The sequence below is a fragment of the Scyliorhinus canicula genome, chromosome 1, assembly GCF_902713615.1.
Source record: "Scyliorhinus canicula chromosome 1, sScyCan1.1, whole genome shotgun sequence".
In the NCBI taxonomy this organism is placed as follows: domain Eukaryota; kingdom Metazoa; phylum Chordata; class Chondrichthyes; order Carcharhiniformes; family Scyliorhinidae; genus Scyliorhinus; species Scyliorhinus canicula.
The window spans coordinates 250,902,870-250,918,376 of record NC_052146.1 but is presented as its reverse complement, the minus strand read 5'-3'; the positions used below and the strand labels follow the sequence as shown (position 1 = coordinate 250,918,376).

At 48.5% G+C, this 15,507-nt stretch overlaps 1 protein-coding gene across 4 annotated transcripts in view; it reads right to left on the bottom strand.

Annotated features, from left to right (window-relative positions):
• The window catches only part of rps6kc1 (ribosomal protein S6 kinase polypeptide 1), a 199,882-nt gene that overhangs the window by 142,561 nt on the left and 41,814 nt on the right, over positions 1-15,507 (bottom strand). For all 4 annotated transcript variants that reach the window (XR_005462299.1, XM_038811377.1, XM_038811391.1 and 1 more), the window contains one exon: positions 14,509-14,602. Coding sequence is in view for 2 of the 4 variants with exons in the window: in XM_038811377.1 (XP_038667305.1) it covers positions 14,509-14,602 (94 nt within the window). In the remaining 2 variants the exon portion in view is untranslated. The remainder of the gene's footprint in view (positions 1-14,508; positions 14,603-15,507) is intronic.

Here is a 15,507-nt window from a genome sequence, read left to right as displayed (position 1 = left end):
GGGCTGGAGCAGGGAGAAATGTTTAGATACATGGAGGTTCGAGATTTTGCCGGAAAGAAGATACAGAGCTTCCCTGAGGAACCGGCCTCCACATTGCTGGAGGAGGTGCTGACGACAAGGGGACTGGAGAAGGGGGCAGCGTCTGCAGTGTACGGAGCTATTTTGGAAGAGAATAAAGCACCACTGGAAGGGATTAAAGCAAAGTGGGAGGAAGAGTTGGGAGAGGTTATAGAGGAGGGGGTCTGGTGTGAGGTGTTCCGGAGAGTAAATGCACCCACCTCATGTGCGAGTTTGGGGCTGATACAGCTGAAGGAGGTATACAGAGCACACCTCACGAGCACGAGGATGAGCCGATTCTTTGAAGGAGTAGAAGATGTGTGTGAGCGTTGCGCGTGCGCGCGGGGGGAGGCTCTAATCACGTTCATATGTTTTGGTCCTGCCCAAAGCTAGAGGATTACTGGAAGGAGGTTTTTAGGGTAATTTCCAAGGTGGTGCATGTGAAACTAGACCCGGGTCCCCGGGAGGCCATATTCGGGGTGTCGGACCAGCCAGCGTTGGAAACGGGTGCAGAGGCAGATATCATAGCCTTCGCCTCATTGATCGCCCGAAGGCGGATCCTGCTGGGATGGAGAGCAGCCTCTCCACCCTGTGCCCTGGCATAGCGGGGGGACCTGTTGGAATTCTTGACTCTTGAGAAGGTTAAGTTTGAACTGAGGGGAAGGACGGAGGGGTTCTACAAGTCATGGGCATTATTTGTTATGCACTTTCAAGAACTGGATAACATCGAACATTAGTTTGGGGGGGGGGGGGGCTGTGTGCATTAAGGGTGACCATGGGTAATCCCCGATTCCTCATTGACATTTGTTTATGTAAACATGCGGGCTAATGTTTGGAGGTTGGTGGGAGGATGGGATCGTTGTTATTGATATGGGGATTGACATATTTGTTACTGATTATTGTTTATTGTTGGTGGGTGTAAATTTGGGAGAAAATGTGAAAAAGGAGAATAAAAATATATTTTTTTTTAAAGTAGCTCCCATCCCTTTAAAACGTCCCAAAGCAAGGGCAATGAGATGATCACTTGAAGACAAAGAGTAATTATTTACTTCAGGGTAAATGAATGCAAACAAATTTCCAAGTAACGATAGGTTAGGAGTAAGGGGATGATGCAAATGATACCATTAGGCCCACCCATTCCGGTGTCCAGAGCCCAAAAGCTTTGCAGAATAAAACTTCATTTTCATCATTTCAAAACAACAGCGGAGAAATTCGGGGGCGGGGGGGTGAAACTTTGTTTATCAGGATTATCAAGGCCAGTGAGAGAAGAAAAAAGGTGAGAAACAAAGGTCAGCTTTGTTTTTTTAAGACTAGTTTGCAACAGGAGAAATGTGAACAAGTCAGTAGAAGCCCAAGCCGTTGCTTAAACATCCCTTGTTTCCACATTACTCATGCAGTAATATTCGCTCCCTCTTCCACACGAGGGCAGTAAAGTGCTTTCCCTGTGAATCTGAGCTGTGAGACGATGAACGTTCATAGGAAATCTACATTTTGGTGCAGGATTTTTTTTTATAAGCGTGGTGGTCAATGTGTTAGGGTCAAGAGTCCCGAGTTCAGATGCAGCATAGATTGAAACACTCTGCTCTGCTGCAAGCTGCTTCTTAACCCTTACTGCACCGATTCAAAACTTTAATTTCTCATATTAAATTAAGTGACCATAGAACATAGAACAGTACAGCACAGAACAGGCCCTTCGGCCCTCAATGTTGTGCCGAGCCATGATCACCCTACTCAAACCCACGTATCCACCCTATACCCGTAACCCAACAACCCCCCCCTTAACCTTACTTTTATTAGGACACTACGGGCAATTTAGCATGGCCAATCCACCTAACCCGCACATCTTTGGACTGTGGGAGGAAACCGGAGCACCCGGAGGAAACCCACACACACAGGGGGAGGACGTGCAGACTCCACACAGACAGTAACCCAAGCCGGGAATCGAACCTGGGACCCTGGAGCTGTGAAGCATTTATGCTAACCACCATGCTACCCTGCTGCCCCTAATGTCAACCATGTAATGTCAATCCATACAGTTTTCTACTGTTTCTCCAACAGTAACTAATAGGGCAGCACGGTGACACAGTGGTTAGCACTGCTGCCTCACAGGGCCTAGGGATCCAGTTTCAATCCCTGCCTCAGGTGACTGTGTGGAGTTTGCACTATCTCCTCGTGTTTGCGGGATTTCCTTCGGGTGCACCAGTTTCCTCCCATGGTCCAAAGATGTGGAAATGCCAGCATAGGACTGGGGTGAGCATAGTAAGAAGTCTAACAACACCTGATTTGTTTCAAACACTAGCTTTCAGAGCACTGCTCCTTCCTCAGGCGAATGAAGAGGTATGTTCCAGAAACATATATATAGACAAAGTCAAAGATGCAAGGCAATTGTTATGGGCCAGGGTTTAGAGAATCCCAAAAAGTGTATCATGGAGTTCATCTGACCCACGACGTTTAATAGATTGTGGTATGGGGCGCACACGGCCCACTCTACAGGTGTGGTAGAGCAAAAATTGAAAAGTATTTTTTTAAAACAAAACAATGTTTATTCTATGAACTCACATTAACCTTAAATATACAGTGAACATCTTAGCAACCATCAATTCAAATAAAACCCCCAAAGAATACAACATTAAGTAATCCTTAATAACTTCCCAAACAACATCCAGAAGACAAAAGAAACAAATTTTAACAGAAGCACATTAGGTTTACATTCACTACTGAGAACATTTATAATTTTGAATTCACCAAATGATCAAGAGATAGTATTTTCATGGCAGACAGAACAGCAGTTAAGCTGCTTTGTCTGACTTCAGCTCCCCAACACTGAAAACAAAACTAAAACACACCCTGCAGCAAACAGCCAAAAACCAAAGTAAAAAGCGGAGACAGGCCAGCTCCACCCACTCTCTGACATCACTGCAGTAGTAAACACCCATTTCTTAAAGGTACTCTCACATGACACAATGCTTTGAATGCGAGCATTTGCAGGTAATTAAGTCTTTAGAGATCCAAAGATGGGGTAACCCCAGGTTAAAGAGGTATGAATTGTCTCAAGCCAGGACAGTTGGTAGGATTTCATAAGCCTAGGCCAGATGGTGGGGGATGAATGTAATGGGACATGAATCCAAGGTCCCGGTTGAGGCCGTACTCATTTGTGCGGAACTTGGCTAAAAGTTTCTGGAACATACCTCTTCATTCACCTGAGGAAGGAGCAATGCTCCAAAAGCTAGTGTTCGAAACAAACTTGTTGGACTTTAACCTGGTGTTGTAAGACTTCTTACGGTCTAAAGGTTAGGTGAGGTTACAGGGATAGGGCAGGGGAGTGGGCCTAGGTAGGTTGCTCTTTCAGAGGGTCCATGCAGACACTATGGGCTGAATGGCCTCCTTCTGCACTGTAGGGATTTTATATGATTCTACCTGTGCCATGTCTTTGTGGACTTGGCATCACATGAAGATGGAAGAGACCCGCTCCAGGTAGCGGTCAAGGTTACCACAGCCCTGAACCTTTACGCTTCAGGTTAATTCCATGGCCTGTGTGGCATGTTCCAACCAACACCCCACAAGTGCATCCGCAAAGTCACGGATGCCCTGTTTACCCTGGATCCAGCCCAACAAGATGCCCACGCATCCGGATTCTCCGCCATTGCCAGGATGCCCCAGATCCAGGGGTAATTGATGGTGCACATGTCACCTTGCGTGCACCAGACAGTACGGAAGCGCCTTTCATGAACAGGAGTGGGTTCCACTCCCTGAATGTTCAACTTGTGTGCGGCCACCACATGAACCTCATGCACGTGTGCGCATGCTCCACAGGGAGTCTGTACGACAGCTACCACCTAACTTGCACAATTGGGGCAGTCAGAGATCCCCAGCATCTTCAAGGGACACCCCAGGATGACCAATTGGCTCTCGGGGGATAAGGGGTACCCATTTAGGTCCTGGCTAATGCGAAGGCCAGTGACCGATGCGGAGACCCAATATAACGAGGCCCATGTGGCCACCTGGGCTGTCATTGAGCGGTGCACCGGACTGCTCAAAAGACAGTTCTAATGCTTCGGCAGCTCTTGTGGTGCACTGCAGTACACCCCACCGAAGGGTCGCCCGCTTCGTGGTGGTCTATGCCCTCCACAAACTAGCACAGCAACAGGACAGCGTGCTGAGGTGGAAGAGGAGGAACATGTGGCCTCATCAGAAGAGAAGCCGGACTATGAGGGGCTCAAGGATGAGCCCGGAGAAGACCCACAGGAGCAGCCGGAGGATGGAGGACAAATGGCGGTGACGGTCTGGCCTTGCCTGCTTCTCATAGGACATGGCTTCGTCCGTTATCTTTCCCCTCTCCCTTTACCGCCCACTGCCCCCCCTCCCCAACCATTCCCTGCACACTTACCACCCCACCACCACCACTCCTCAAATCGCCCTGTTCCACCCTCTCAGGGTCTGTGTTACATCACTCCAGGGTGATGGGCCTGTCTCGGCACTATGAGCAGGTCAATAGACAAAGGTAAGAGGGTGATGATTATCCACTGTGAGTTGAGCTCTCGTGCTCCTCAATCTATGCCGTAGTCTGTCTCCTGACTGCGCGCTCACACGTCACCTGCACGTGGTCTGGGGTTTGTTCGGCAGGATCAGTTTAAGAGCTGCTCCACCTTGTTAACTGGGAGGTGCCAAGCGGGGTCCAGGTGAATCAACTGGCGGGACAGCCAGTTCTGGCGTCAAGCCAGTGGGGCAGCATTAAGCGCCCCAATTAATGTTAGATACCAGTGATGGCCTCACCAGGTCGGAAAGCACCCAGGAATTCCTGCTTGCTGCCAGACTTAGAAACCTTTCCATTAGATTGTCCAATATTTCAAATCCATATGACTTTCTTCAGAGCTAAAGAGAGGGAGAAATGGGATGGATTCTATACTGTTTAAGAACGAGTGGAGCAAGTGGATCAAAATGAAAGATCAAGGATAGGTGGGAGCTGAGGATAAATTTGACAGATGTCATGGATCACAAGACAAAGGGAGTGCTAAAGACTACAGAAGGTGCTGATAGTGGCATAAAAGAAAGATAGAAGAATTTCTTAATAACAGAATACAGGTCAGTGCTCTGTGAAAGCAAACTTAAGAGGACGTGTCAGATGGTCTGTGCGGACAAAGGGAGGGAAACAATACTGTAGTAAAAAAGGGGCATCAAGATGGAAGAGGGGTCTAAAAGCTGTTGAACTCAATAGAAGTGCAGAAGGTCTTTAAATGTCTAATCAGAAAATGAGGTGCTGTTCCTCCAGTTTGCATTGGCCTGCACGAGAACATTGCAGCAGGCCAAGGACCGACTTGGCATAGAGCAAATGGCGTGTTGAAAGGGCAAGCAACAATGTGGTTGGGGTCATGCCATTGCACGGAGTGAAGGCGTTTCTCAAAATGGTCACCCTGTCTGCATTCACCTGAACGGAGTATTTCGGGCCTTGAATGGTGAGGAGGGAATGGGGCAGGTGTTGCACATTGTGTGACTGCATGGGAAAGTGATGAGGAATTTCCCAGGATATCATGGGGGATGTGTTTGGTGGCACAATCATCATGCTGGAGTGGGCAGAAATGGCAGAGAATGATCCTTTGAATGAGGATGCCAGAATAGATTAAACAGAGGTAGAGAAACTGGGAGAATGGGATGGAGTCATTACAGGAAGCGGAATTTGAGGAGTTGTTGCGGAGATATGTGTGGAATCGGTGGCTTTGGTAGACGTGGAGTCGGTGGGCTTTTGGTAGACAGTCTATCACTAGAAATGGAGATGGGGTGGGTGGGGGTCAAGAAAAGGAAGGGATGTGTTGGAGGTGAACCATGTAAAGGTGAGAGCGGAGTGGGGGGTAAAAAAGAGATACATTTTCCAGGTCCAGATGAGAGCATCAAGTGGCACCGATACAGCCACTGATGTAAGGAATTGTAGGAACTTCCAGTGGTGGCTATGAAGGAGTAGGTTGCATTTTGGTGGCTCCCGTTCGGGTCAGACCTTTGGACCTTTTCCCCGATGTTTTTGTCGGATTTGACTCGGAGAATTGATGGTGGACGTAATTGTAAAGAGGAATTCTCCATTAGTGCATGGAGAAGCGGACCAGGAGTGCTCGCAAAGGAAGAAATAGGCAAAGAGAGTAGGCCTGGGCTGAGGCTGCAGTGGGAGAAAGCAACCCAGTGGGCTCGACAACCCAGCGGTCTACGGAGTAGTTGGTGCAGTTTATACAGGAGGGCTTCACCAAGCAGAAACAGGAATGCTTGGATCCGATTAAAGAATCGATTGCTCGGCTGGAACATAGATTGGATGCTCAAGATCGGACAATCCAGAAAACGGAGGAGGCACTGACTGAGCAGGAGGAATACCAAACAGCGGTAGAGTTGGAGGTGGGGATGCTGAGAGACCAGCAGTAAAGACTCCAGGAGAAGGTGGAGGACCTAGAGAATAGGTCCCGCCACAGAACTTGAGAATCGTTGGTCTCCCGGAGGGGTCCGAAGGAGTGGATGCTGGAGCATACATAGCGGGCATGTTTGAGAAGTTGCTGGGGGATGGGACGTTCTCCTGAACCTTGGGAGGTGGACAGGGCACACAGAGCGCTCGCGAGGAAGTCGCCTGTAGGGCCCCCCCCCCGGCCCGTCTTTGGGTCACTTATGAGGAGCAACATTTTTACTTTGAGTCGCCCGAGAAAGCGATGGACTTCGCGAGAAGTAAAGGGTTGGTAGCAGACTGAGATGTTTGAACTTTGCTGCAGCGTTCATGTTAAAAAAGTTTTTGTCTTTGGACTTTATCTGTAATGCCTTCTGTATTGATTCTGGGTCTGCGGCAAATTTGTGCGAGTTAAACTTTGCATTTGTACTGATGGGGGATGGAGGTGTAAATTTTAGATGTGGGTTTTTTTTTAAACTTTCTTTGTGTTTCTTTCTGTCAATTGGGTGGGGATTGTTTTCTTTTGCATACGTGCGTCCGAGCAAGGGAGGGGGGGGGAAAACAATATTTGATTTGCTGTGCAAACAAAGCATACCGTACATAGGGAAGGAAGGATAGACTGCAGGATATAATGTTACATTTAGCGCAAGGTGTAGAGAAAAGATCAACTTAATACGAGGTAGGTCCATTTAAAATTCTGATGGCAGTAGGGAAGAAGCTGTTCTTGAATCGGTTGGTACATGACCTCAAACTTTGGTATCTTTTTCCAGACGGAAGAAGGTGTGCCCGGGGTGCATGGGGTCCTTAATTATGCTTGCGGCCTTTCCGAGGCAGCGGGAATTGTAGACAGAGACAAAGAACATAGAACATTAGAGCGCAGTACAGGCCCTTCGGCCCTTGATGTTATGCCGACCTGTGAAACCATTCTAAAGCCCATCTACACTATTCCCTTATCGTCCATATGTCTATCCAATGACTATTTGAATGCCCTTAGTGTTGGCGAGTCCACTACTGTTGCAGGCAGGGCATTCCACGCCCTTACTACGCTCTGAGTAAAGAACCTACCTCTGACATCTGTCCTATATCTATCTCCCTTCAATTTAAAGCTATGTCCCCTCGTGCTAGACATCACTATCCGAGGAAAAAGGCTCTCACTGTCCACCCGATCTAATCCTTTGATCATCTTGTATGCCTCAATTAAGTCACCTCTTAACCTTCTTCTCTCTAACGAAAACAGCCTCAAGTCCCTCAGCCTTTCCTCATAAGATCTTCCCTCCATACCAGGCAACATCCTGGTAAATCTCCACTGCACCCTTTCCAATGCTTCCACATCCTTCCCATAATGCGGCAACCAGAACTGCAAGCAATACTCCAAATGCGGCCGCACCAGACTTTTATACAACTGCAACCTGATCTCATGGCTCCGAAACTCAATCCCTCTACCAATAAAAGCTAACACAGCGCTAACACGCCTTCTTAACAACCCTCTCAACCTGGGTGGCAACTTTCTGGGATCTATGTACATGGACACCAAGATCTCTCTACTCATCCACACGACCAAGAATCTTACCATTAGCCCAGTACTCGGTCTTCCTGTTATTCCTTCCAAAATGAATCACCTCACAATTTTCTGCATTAAACTCCATTTGCCAACTGTCAGCCCAGCTCTGCAGCTTATCTACGTCCCTCTGTAACATCCTTCTGCACTGTCCACAACTCCACCGACTTTAGTGTCATCTGCAAATTTACTCACCCATCCTTCTACGCCCTCCTCCAGGTCATTTATAAAAATGACAAACAGCAGTGGCCCCAAAACAGATCCTTGTGGTACACCACTAGTAACTGGACTCCAGTCTGAACATTTCCCATCAACCATCACCCTTTGTCTTCTTCCAGCTAGCCAATTTCTGATCCAAACTGCTAAATCATCCCGAATCCCATGCCTCCATATTTTCTGCAATAGCCTACCGTGGGGAACCTTATCAAACGCTTTACTGAAATCCATATACACCACATCAACTACTTTACCCTCATCCACCCGTTTGGTCACCTTCTCAAAGAACTCAATAAGGTTTGTGAGGCACGACCTACCCTTCACAAAACCATGTTGACTATCCCTAATCAAATTATTCCTTTCTAGATGATTATACATCCTACCTCTTATAAACCTTGCCAATACTTTGCCCACAACAGAAGTGAGGCTCACTGGTCTATAGTTACTGGGGTTGTCTCTACTCCCCTTCTTGGACAAGGGGACAACATTTGCTAGCCTTCAGTCTTCTGGCACTATTCCTGTGGACAAAGATGACTTAAAGATTAAAGCCACAGGCTCAGCAATCTCCTCCCTAGCTTCCCAGAGAATCCTAGGATAAATCCCATCCAGCCCAAGGGACTTATCTATTTTAACACTTTCCAGAATCGCTAACACCTACTCCTTATGAACCTCAAGCCCTTCTAGTCTACTAGAGACGATGGATGGGATGCTGGTTTGCATGATGGATTGGGCTACATTCACGACCTTCTGTAATTTCCTGCGGTCTTGGGCAGAGCAGGATCCACACCAAGCTGTGATACAACCAGAAAGAGTGCATCTGTAGAAGTTGGCGAGAGTCGTAGGTGACATGCCAAATTTCTTCAGTCTTCTGAGAAAGTAGAGTCATTGGTGGGCTTTCTTAACTATAGTGTCGGCATAGGGGGACCAGGACAGGTTGTTGGTGATCTGGCCAAGAACTTGGAAGCTCTCGCCCCTTTCAACTTCGTTCCCATTGATGTAGACAGGGGCATGTTCTCCACTACCCTTCTTGAAGTCAATGACAATCTCCTTTGTTTTGTTAACATTGAGGGAAAGATTATTGTCATCGCACCAGTTCACCAGATTCTCTATTTCATTCTTGTACTCTTGTCTCGTCATTGTTTGAAATCTGACCCACTACTTTGGTGTCATCAGCAAATTTGAAAATCGGGTTGGGGGGGAATTTGGCCATACAGTCATAGGTGTACAAGGAGGGGCTGAGGACACAGCCTTGTGGGGCACCGGTGTTGAGGATGATCGTGGAGGTGGTGTTGTTGCCTATCCTTACTGATTGTGGCCTGTGGGTTAGAAAGTTCAGGATCCAGTCGCAGAGGGAGGAGCCGAGGCCAAGGAGTTTGGAGATGAGTTTCGTAGGAATGATGGCGTTGAAGGCTGAGCTGTAGTCAATAAATAGGAGTCTGACATAGGTGTTTTTGTTGTCTCGGTGTTCCGGGGTAGAGTGCAGATCCATGGAGATGACGTCTACTGTGGACCTGTTGCAGCAGTAGGCAAACTGTAGTGGAAGGCAATCCGGGAGGCTGGAGTTGATTTGTGCCATGACTAACCTTTCAAAGCACTTCATGATGATGGAGGTCAGAGCCACTGGACAATAGTCATTAAGGCACACTGCTTGGCTTCTTTTTTGGTACAGGGATGATGGTCATCTTCTTGAAGAAGATAGGGACCTCGGGTTGTTGCAAAGAGAGGTTGAAGATATCCACGAATACCCCCACCAGCTGATCCACGCAAGACCTGAATGCTCGTCCGAGTACCCCATCCGGGCCAGTAGCTTTCTGAGGGTTGACCTTTGAGAAGGCGGCTCTGATGTCTGCAACGGTGATCTCAGATACAAGTTCATCCACGGCTTCTGGGGTGGAGGGCTCGCTCTCACGGACCTCTTCCTCATAGCGGGCATAGAATGCGTTGAGCTCATCAGGGAGGGGTGCATTGGAGCCGGTGGTTTTATTTGACTTCATCTTGTAGCCCGTTATGTCTTGCAGACCTTGCCATAGTCGGCGAGGGTTCGTGTGGCTAGCCCGGGACTCGAGCTTGGTCCGGTACTGTCTTTTGGCATCTTTGATGGATCTCCTTAGATCATATCTGGCTTTCTTGTAGAGGTCAGAGTCACCTGGCTTGAATGCCTCAGACCTAGACTTCAGCAAGCAGTGGATATCCCTGTTCATCCAGGGTTTCCAGTTGGGAAACACACGGATTTGTTTCTTTGGCACAGTCTTCTACTCACTTACTAATGAAGTCAGTTGCTGTCGTTCAGGCTGGTTGCAAAGTTTTTCAATACTGACCAGTCCACTGACTCTACAGTCCCATAGGAGATCATCCGATTCCTCAGACCAACAGTGCACAACTTTCTTTGACAGATTCTCCGTGGCAAAATGTCTGGCGCCATGGGCGGGGGCTACCAAGCTAGCTGGGCGGGCTGGCTCACGGAAGCGCAGTGTGGGGGTGAGCATATGTTATGCTTGTTGAAGGGGACGGTTTGCATAATGCTGTTATCGGGGGGGGGGGGGGTTCTGCTGATGGGGGGGGCTTTTTCTGGGGGACAAGAGGGAGGGTGGGGACGGAAACTGCCTGGGGGCAGGCCTGCAGATGCAAGGGGCGCGAGCTGGAGACTGGCCCAAGAAAGGTGATGGCTGATCGGCGGGGGGGGCACGAGAAGCCCCCCCCCCAACCAGGCGGATCACATGGAACATTAGAGGGCTAAATGGGCCGTTTAAGAGGGCACGTGCGTTTGCGCATTTGAGGTGATTGAAGGCGGACACGGCAATGTTACAGGCGACGCAGTTTCGGGGTAACCAATCAGATTAGATTAAGGAAGGGATGGGTCGGACAGGTTTTTCACTCGGGGTTGGACTCTAAGACTAGAGGGGTAGCGATCCTGATTAACAAGCGAGTGTCATTTGAGGCGGGAAGAATAGTTGCGGATGTGGGAGGCCGTTACATCATGGTCAGTGGGAAGCTGGAAGGGCTTACGCTGGTGCTCGTGAATGTGTACGCGCCAAATTGGGATGATGTGGAGTTCATAAGGAGGATGTTGGGGAAGGTCCCGGACCTGGATTCGCATAAGTTGGCCATGGGGGACGGGGGGGGGTCTTCAACACAGTCATTGACCCAGGGCTAGACCGGTCAAGTTCAAGGACAGGCAGGGTGCCAGCAATGGCAAAGGACCTAAAGGGTTTTATGGAGCAGGTGGGTGGGGGGTGGACCCATGGAGATTTGGGCGGCCGAGAGTGAAGGAGTTCTCCTTTTACTCACACGTGCAAAAAGTGTACTCCCGGATCGACTTTTTCATCGAACAGGGCTTTACTGACAGGGGTAGTGGGCACCGAGTATTCAGCGATCATGGTCTCAGATCATGCCCCGCACTGGGTTGACAAGTGAGCAAGGAGAGTGGCCAATGCCTGCACTGGAGATTGGATGTCGGACTGTTAGCGGATGAGGTGGTATGCGGGCGGGTGAGGAAATGAATCCAGAATAATCTGGAAGTTAATGATACGGGGTAATTCTCGGCTGCAATGGTTTGGAAGGCGCTGCAGGTGGTGGTTAAAGGGGAGCTGATTTTGATCCGGGCCCACAGGGAGAAGGTAGAGAGAGCAGAGATGGATCGACTGATAGGGGAAATACTTCAGGTCGACACTTTTAGGTCGACAGGAGATATGCAGAGACCCCAGAGGCAGGGTTTTTAAGGGAACATTAGAGGCTATAAGCGGAGTTTGGCTTGTTAACTACAGGGAAGTCGGTGGAGCAGCTGAGGAAAGCGAGGGGGGCGATATACAAATATGGAGAGAAGGCCAGCAGAATGCTTGTGCAGCGGGTCAGAAAGAGGGAGGCAGCCAAGCAGATTGGGAAAGTAAGGGACAGGGATGGGAACCTGGTCAGGGATTCAGCAGGGGTTAATAAGGCGTTTAAGGAGTTCTATAGCAGGTTGCATGAGTCAGAACCCCCAGCTGGGCCGGAGGGAATGAGGCAATTCTTAGGAGGGCTGAGGTTCCCGAAGCTGGATGAAGGGTTGGTAAAATGGCTGAGGGGCCCCGATCGGGATGGAAGAAATAGCAGAAGGGCTGAAGGTCACGCAGGCGGGTAAAGCTTCAGGACCGGACGGGAACCCAGTGGAGTTTTATAAAAAGTTTTCTGGGATACTGGGGCCGCTGCTGATGAGGACATTTAATGAGGCAAGGGAGAGAGGGGGGTTTCCCCCGACGGTGACACAGGCCACGATCTCACTGATCTTGAAGCCAGATAAGGACCCGGAGCTATGGGGGTCTTGCAGACCGATCTCCCTACTAAATGTTGACGCCAAACTGTTGGACAAAATCTTGTCCTCTAGGATCAAAGACTGCATTCCGGACGTGATTGGAGAGGACCAGACGAGATTCGTTAAGGGCAGGCAGTTGGCGGCCAACATTAGAAGGCTAGTGAATGTGATCATGATGCTCCCAGAAGATAGGGACGCAGAGGTAGTGGTCGCAATGGACGCATAGAATGCATTTGATCGGGTGGAATAGACCTATCTGTGGGAGGTGCTGGGGCGGTTTGGGTTTGGACGGGGCTTCATCGTCTGGGTTAGGCTGCTGTATCAGGCGCCCATAGCAGTGTACGGACGAACAGGTTAACACAGGCTATTTTAGGTTGCACCGGGGAATGAGGCAGGGATGCCCCATCTCTCCACTGCTGTTTGCGTTGGCCATAAAACCGCTGGCAATTGCACTGAGAGCCTCAAGGGGCTCCGGGGAGGGATGGAACACAGAGTCTCGCTGTACGCAGACGACTTGCTCCTATATGTTTCGGACCCACTAGAAGGGATGGAAGAATTTATGAGGATTCTGGGGGAATTTGGCCGGTTTTCAGGTTATAAATTGAACATGGGGAAAAGTGAGATGCTCACGATGTAGGTAAGGGGGCAGGAGAGGCGATTGGGGAGCTGCCGTTTAGAGTGGTAGGGGGAAGCTTTCGGTACCTAGGCATCCAGGTGGCACGGGAATGGGAATGGCTACATAAATTAAATTTGACCCGACTAGTAGACCAAATGAAGGAAGATTTCCGAAGGTGGGACGTGCTCCCGTTATCACTGGCTGGGAGGGTCCAGACAGCGAAAATGACGGTCCTCCCGAGATTCCTGTTTGTGTTTCAGTGTCTCCCCATCTTTATTCAAGAAAATTAATTGTAGGACTGGAATAAGGAATGTTCCACATACCCCACAAAAGGATAGGTATAACTGGGGCCCATGCGGGTACTCATAGCCATACCTTTTACTTGCCAGAAGTGGGAAAAGTTAAAGGAGACATTGTTTAGTGACAGAATAAGTTTAGCCAGGCAGAGATTAGTGGTGGACGGGATTATTGGGACCTCTGCTCAAGGAATATAGAGCATACAGTGCAGAAGGAGGCCATTCAGCCCATCGAGTCTGCACTGACCCATTTAAGCCCTCACTTCCACCCTATCCCCATAACCCAATAACCCCTCCTAACCGTTTTGGTCACGAAGGGCAATTTATCATGGCCAATCCACCCAACCTGCACGTCTTTGGACTGTGGGAGGAAACGGGAGCACCCGGAGGAAACCCACGCAGACACGGGGAGAACGTGCAGACTCCACACAGACAGTGACCCAAGCCAGGAATTGAACCTGGGACCCTGGAGCTGTGAAACAACTGTGCTAACCACTGTGCTGACCGATCTGTTTTTATTTCAGATCGCAATGCTTGGTCTTCATTAAAATTAACTTCACTTTTGGGTCCTTACAGCCAGCCAACAGAAGAGACTTAATCCTATTAGTCTGAGTTTGAAGTACAGTCAGAGGGTAAAAATACAGGATAAATTTTAGCCATCAGTCAGCATTCTCCAGAATTGATCATGCAAGGTTCACGTCATGTAATTTTCACATGGGCCTTGACATAAGTGGCCAGAGCTCTCACCAAAAACAGGTAGCAGACAAAAGACTTTTGCGAACTGGGGTCCTTTCCAGTTGCAGAACCCCATCTGCAATTTTCAGTGCCAACATTTGGACTGCAGACCATGTGGTCTAGGGGTGGAGCAATCTAACCAGTGATCATTAAAGGAAGTGTTGCAGGCTGCTCAAAAACAGCTACTTTTAAGTACAGAAGTGACTTTTGAGAGTGTGAAGGGAGAGCGAATTATAACTTTGGACATCATTTAAAAACAAACATGTATGAATCTAACAGGAATTCCATTTTTTAACTTCCGTGCATTGACTTGTGAGTGGTGTTTACCTTCACTACTGCCATCTGATAAACCATCAATCAGGGACTCTGCAGAGGGATCCACTGGCCCGATGAGCTCTGATCCATCATGAACTTCACCATCCTAAAAAATAAAATTTAAAATGTAACATGGCAAAAGAAAAATCTGCATATTTTCATAAAAAGGTTTTTTTTAAGAAAATGAACAGCCAGGAAGCCATTTTTGATCGTTGCATACAAGGCTCTCTAACCAAGAGGGCAGGATCTCCATCGGTGCTCTGCTGGAACTGTCTGAAAATCAAAAACCTGTATGGGGAGGAAAACGGCTCCATCGAATTAATAATAAATCTCTTTGGTGTCTCGGGATCTTTCATGGTTAATTGAAAAGGCAGACGAGGCCCTTTTAGTTTTATTTAACTTCCCCTTAGTGTAGTTTAATGTGTTGGGTAAGCTGGGTCTACGAGGACTGCGTTTACTGCAGTGGTGAGAGATGCAGGTTTCCAACACTTGAAGAAATGCAACTCAATTTTATTGATCATTTAACTATAATACGTGCTTTAACTATGGGTTGACACTATGCTGACTTGACTGGAGACCTGAGGCTAACCTGACCAGACTAACTGACTACCACATGGTGTTTGTTCTAGTTGCTGCTCACGAGCTCCGACTGTCTCAGAGGCTGGATCCCGAGGGAGCGGGAAAACTAGTGCCCTCTGGCTTTATAGTGGTTGTGTCCTGTCTGGTGATTGGCTGCTGTGTTGTGTGCGTTCACTGGTCATCCTGTGTGTCAATCACTGCCTGTCTGCACACCATCATATACCTGGATGTATATTATGACATTTCCCCCCCCTTTTTTAAAAATGTGTTCAGGTCAATAAATAGTGGGTGTGTGTGTGTACAGGAGCCTGACTATATTCAAAATATGCACAAGTATTTAGATGAGAAGGTGTCTAGTGCAGCTAGAGGGCAGATAACACATGAGAAAAAAACAATATGTACAGATGTGTAAATGGATCACAAGGTAATGCA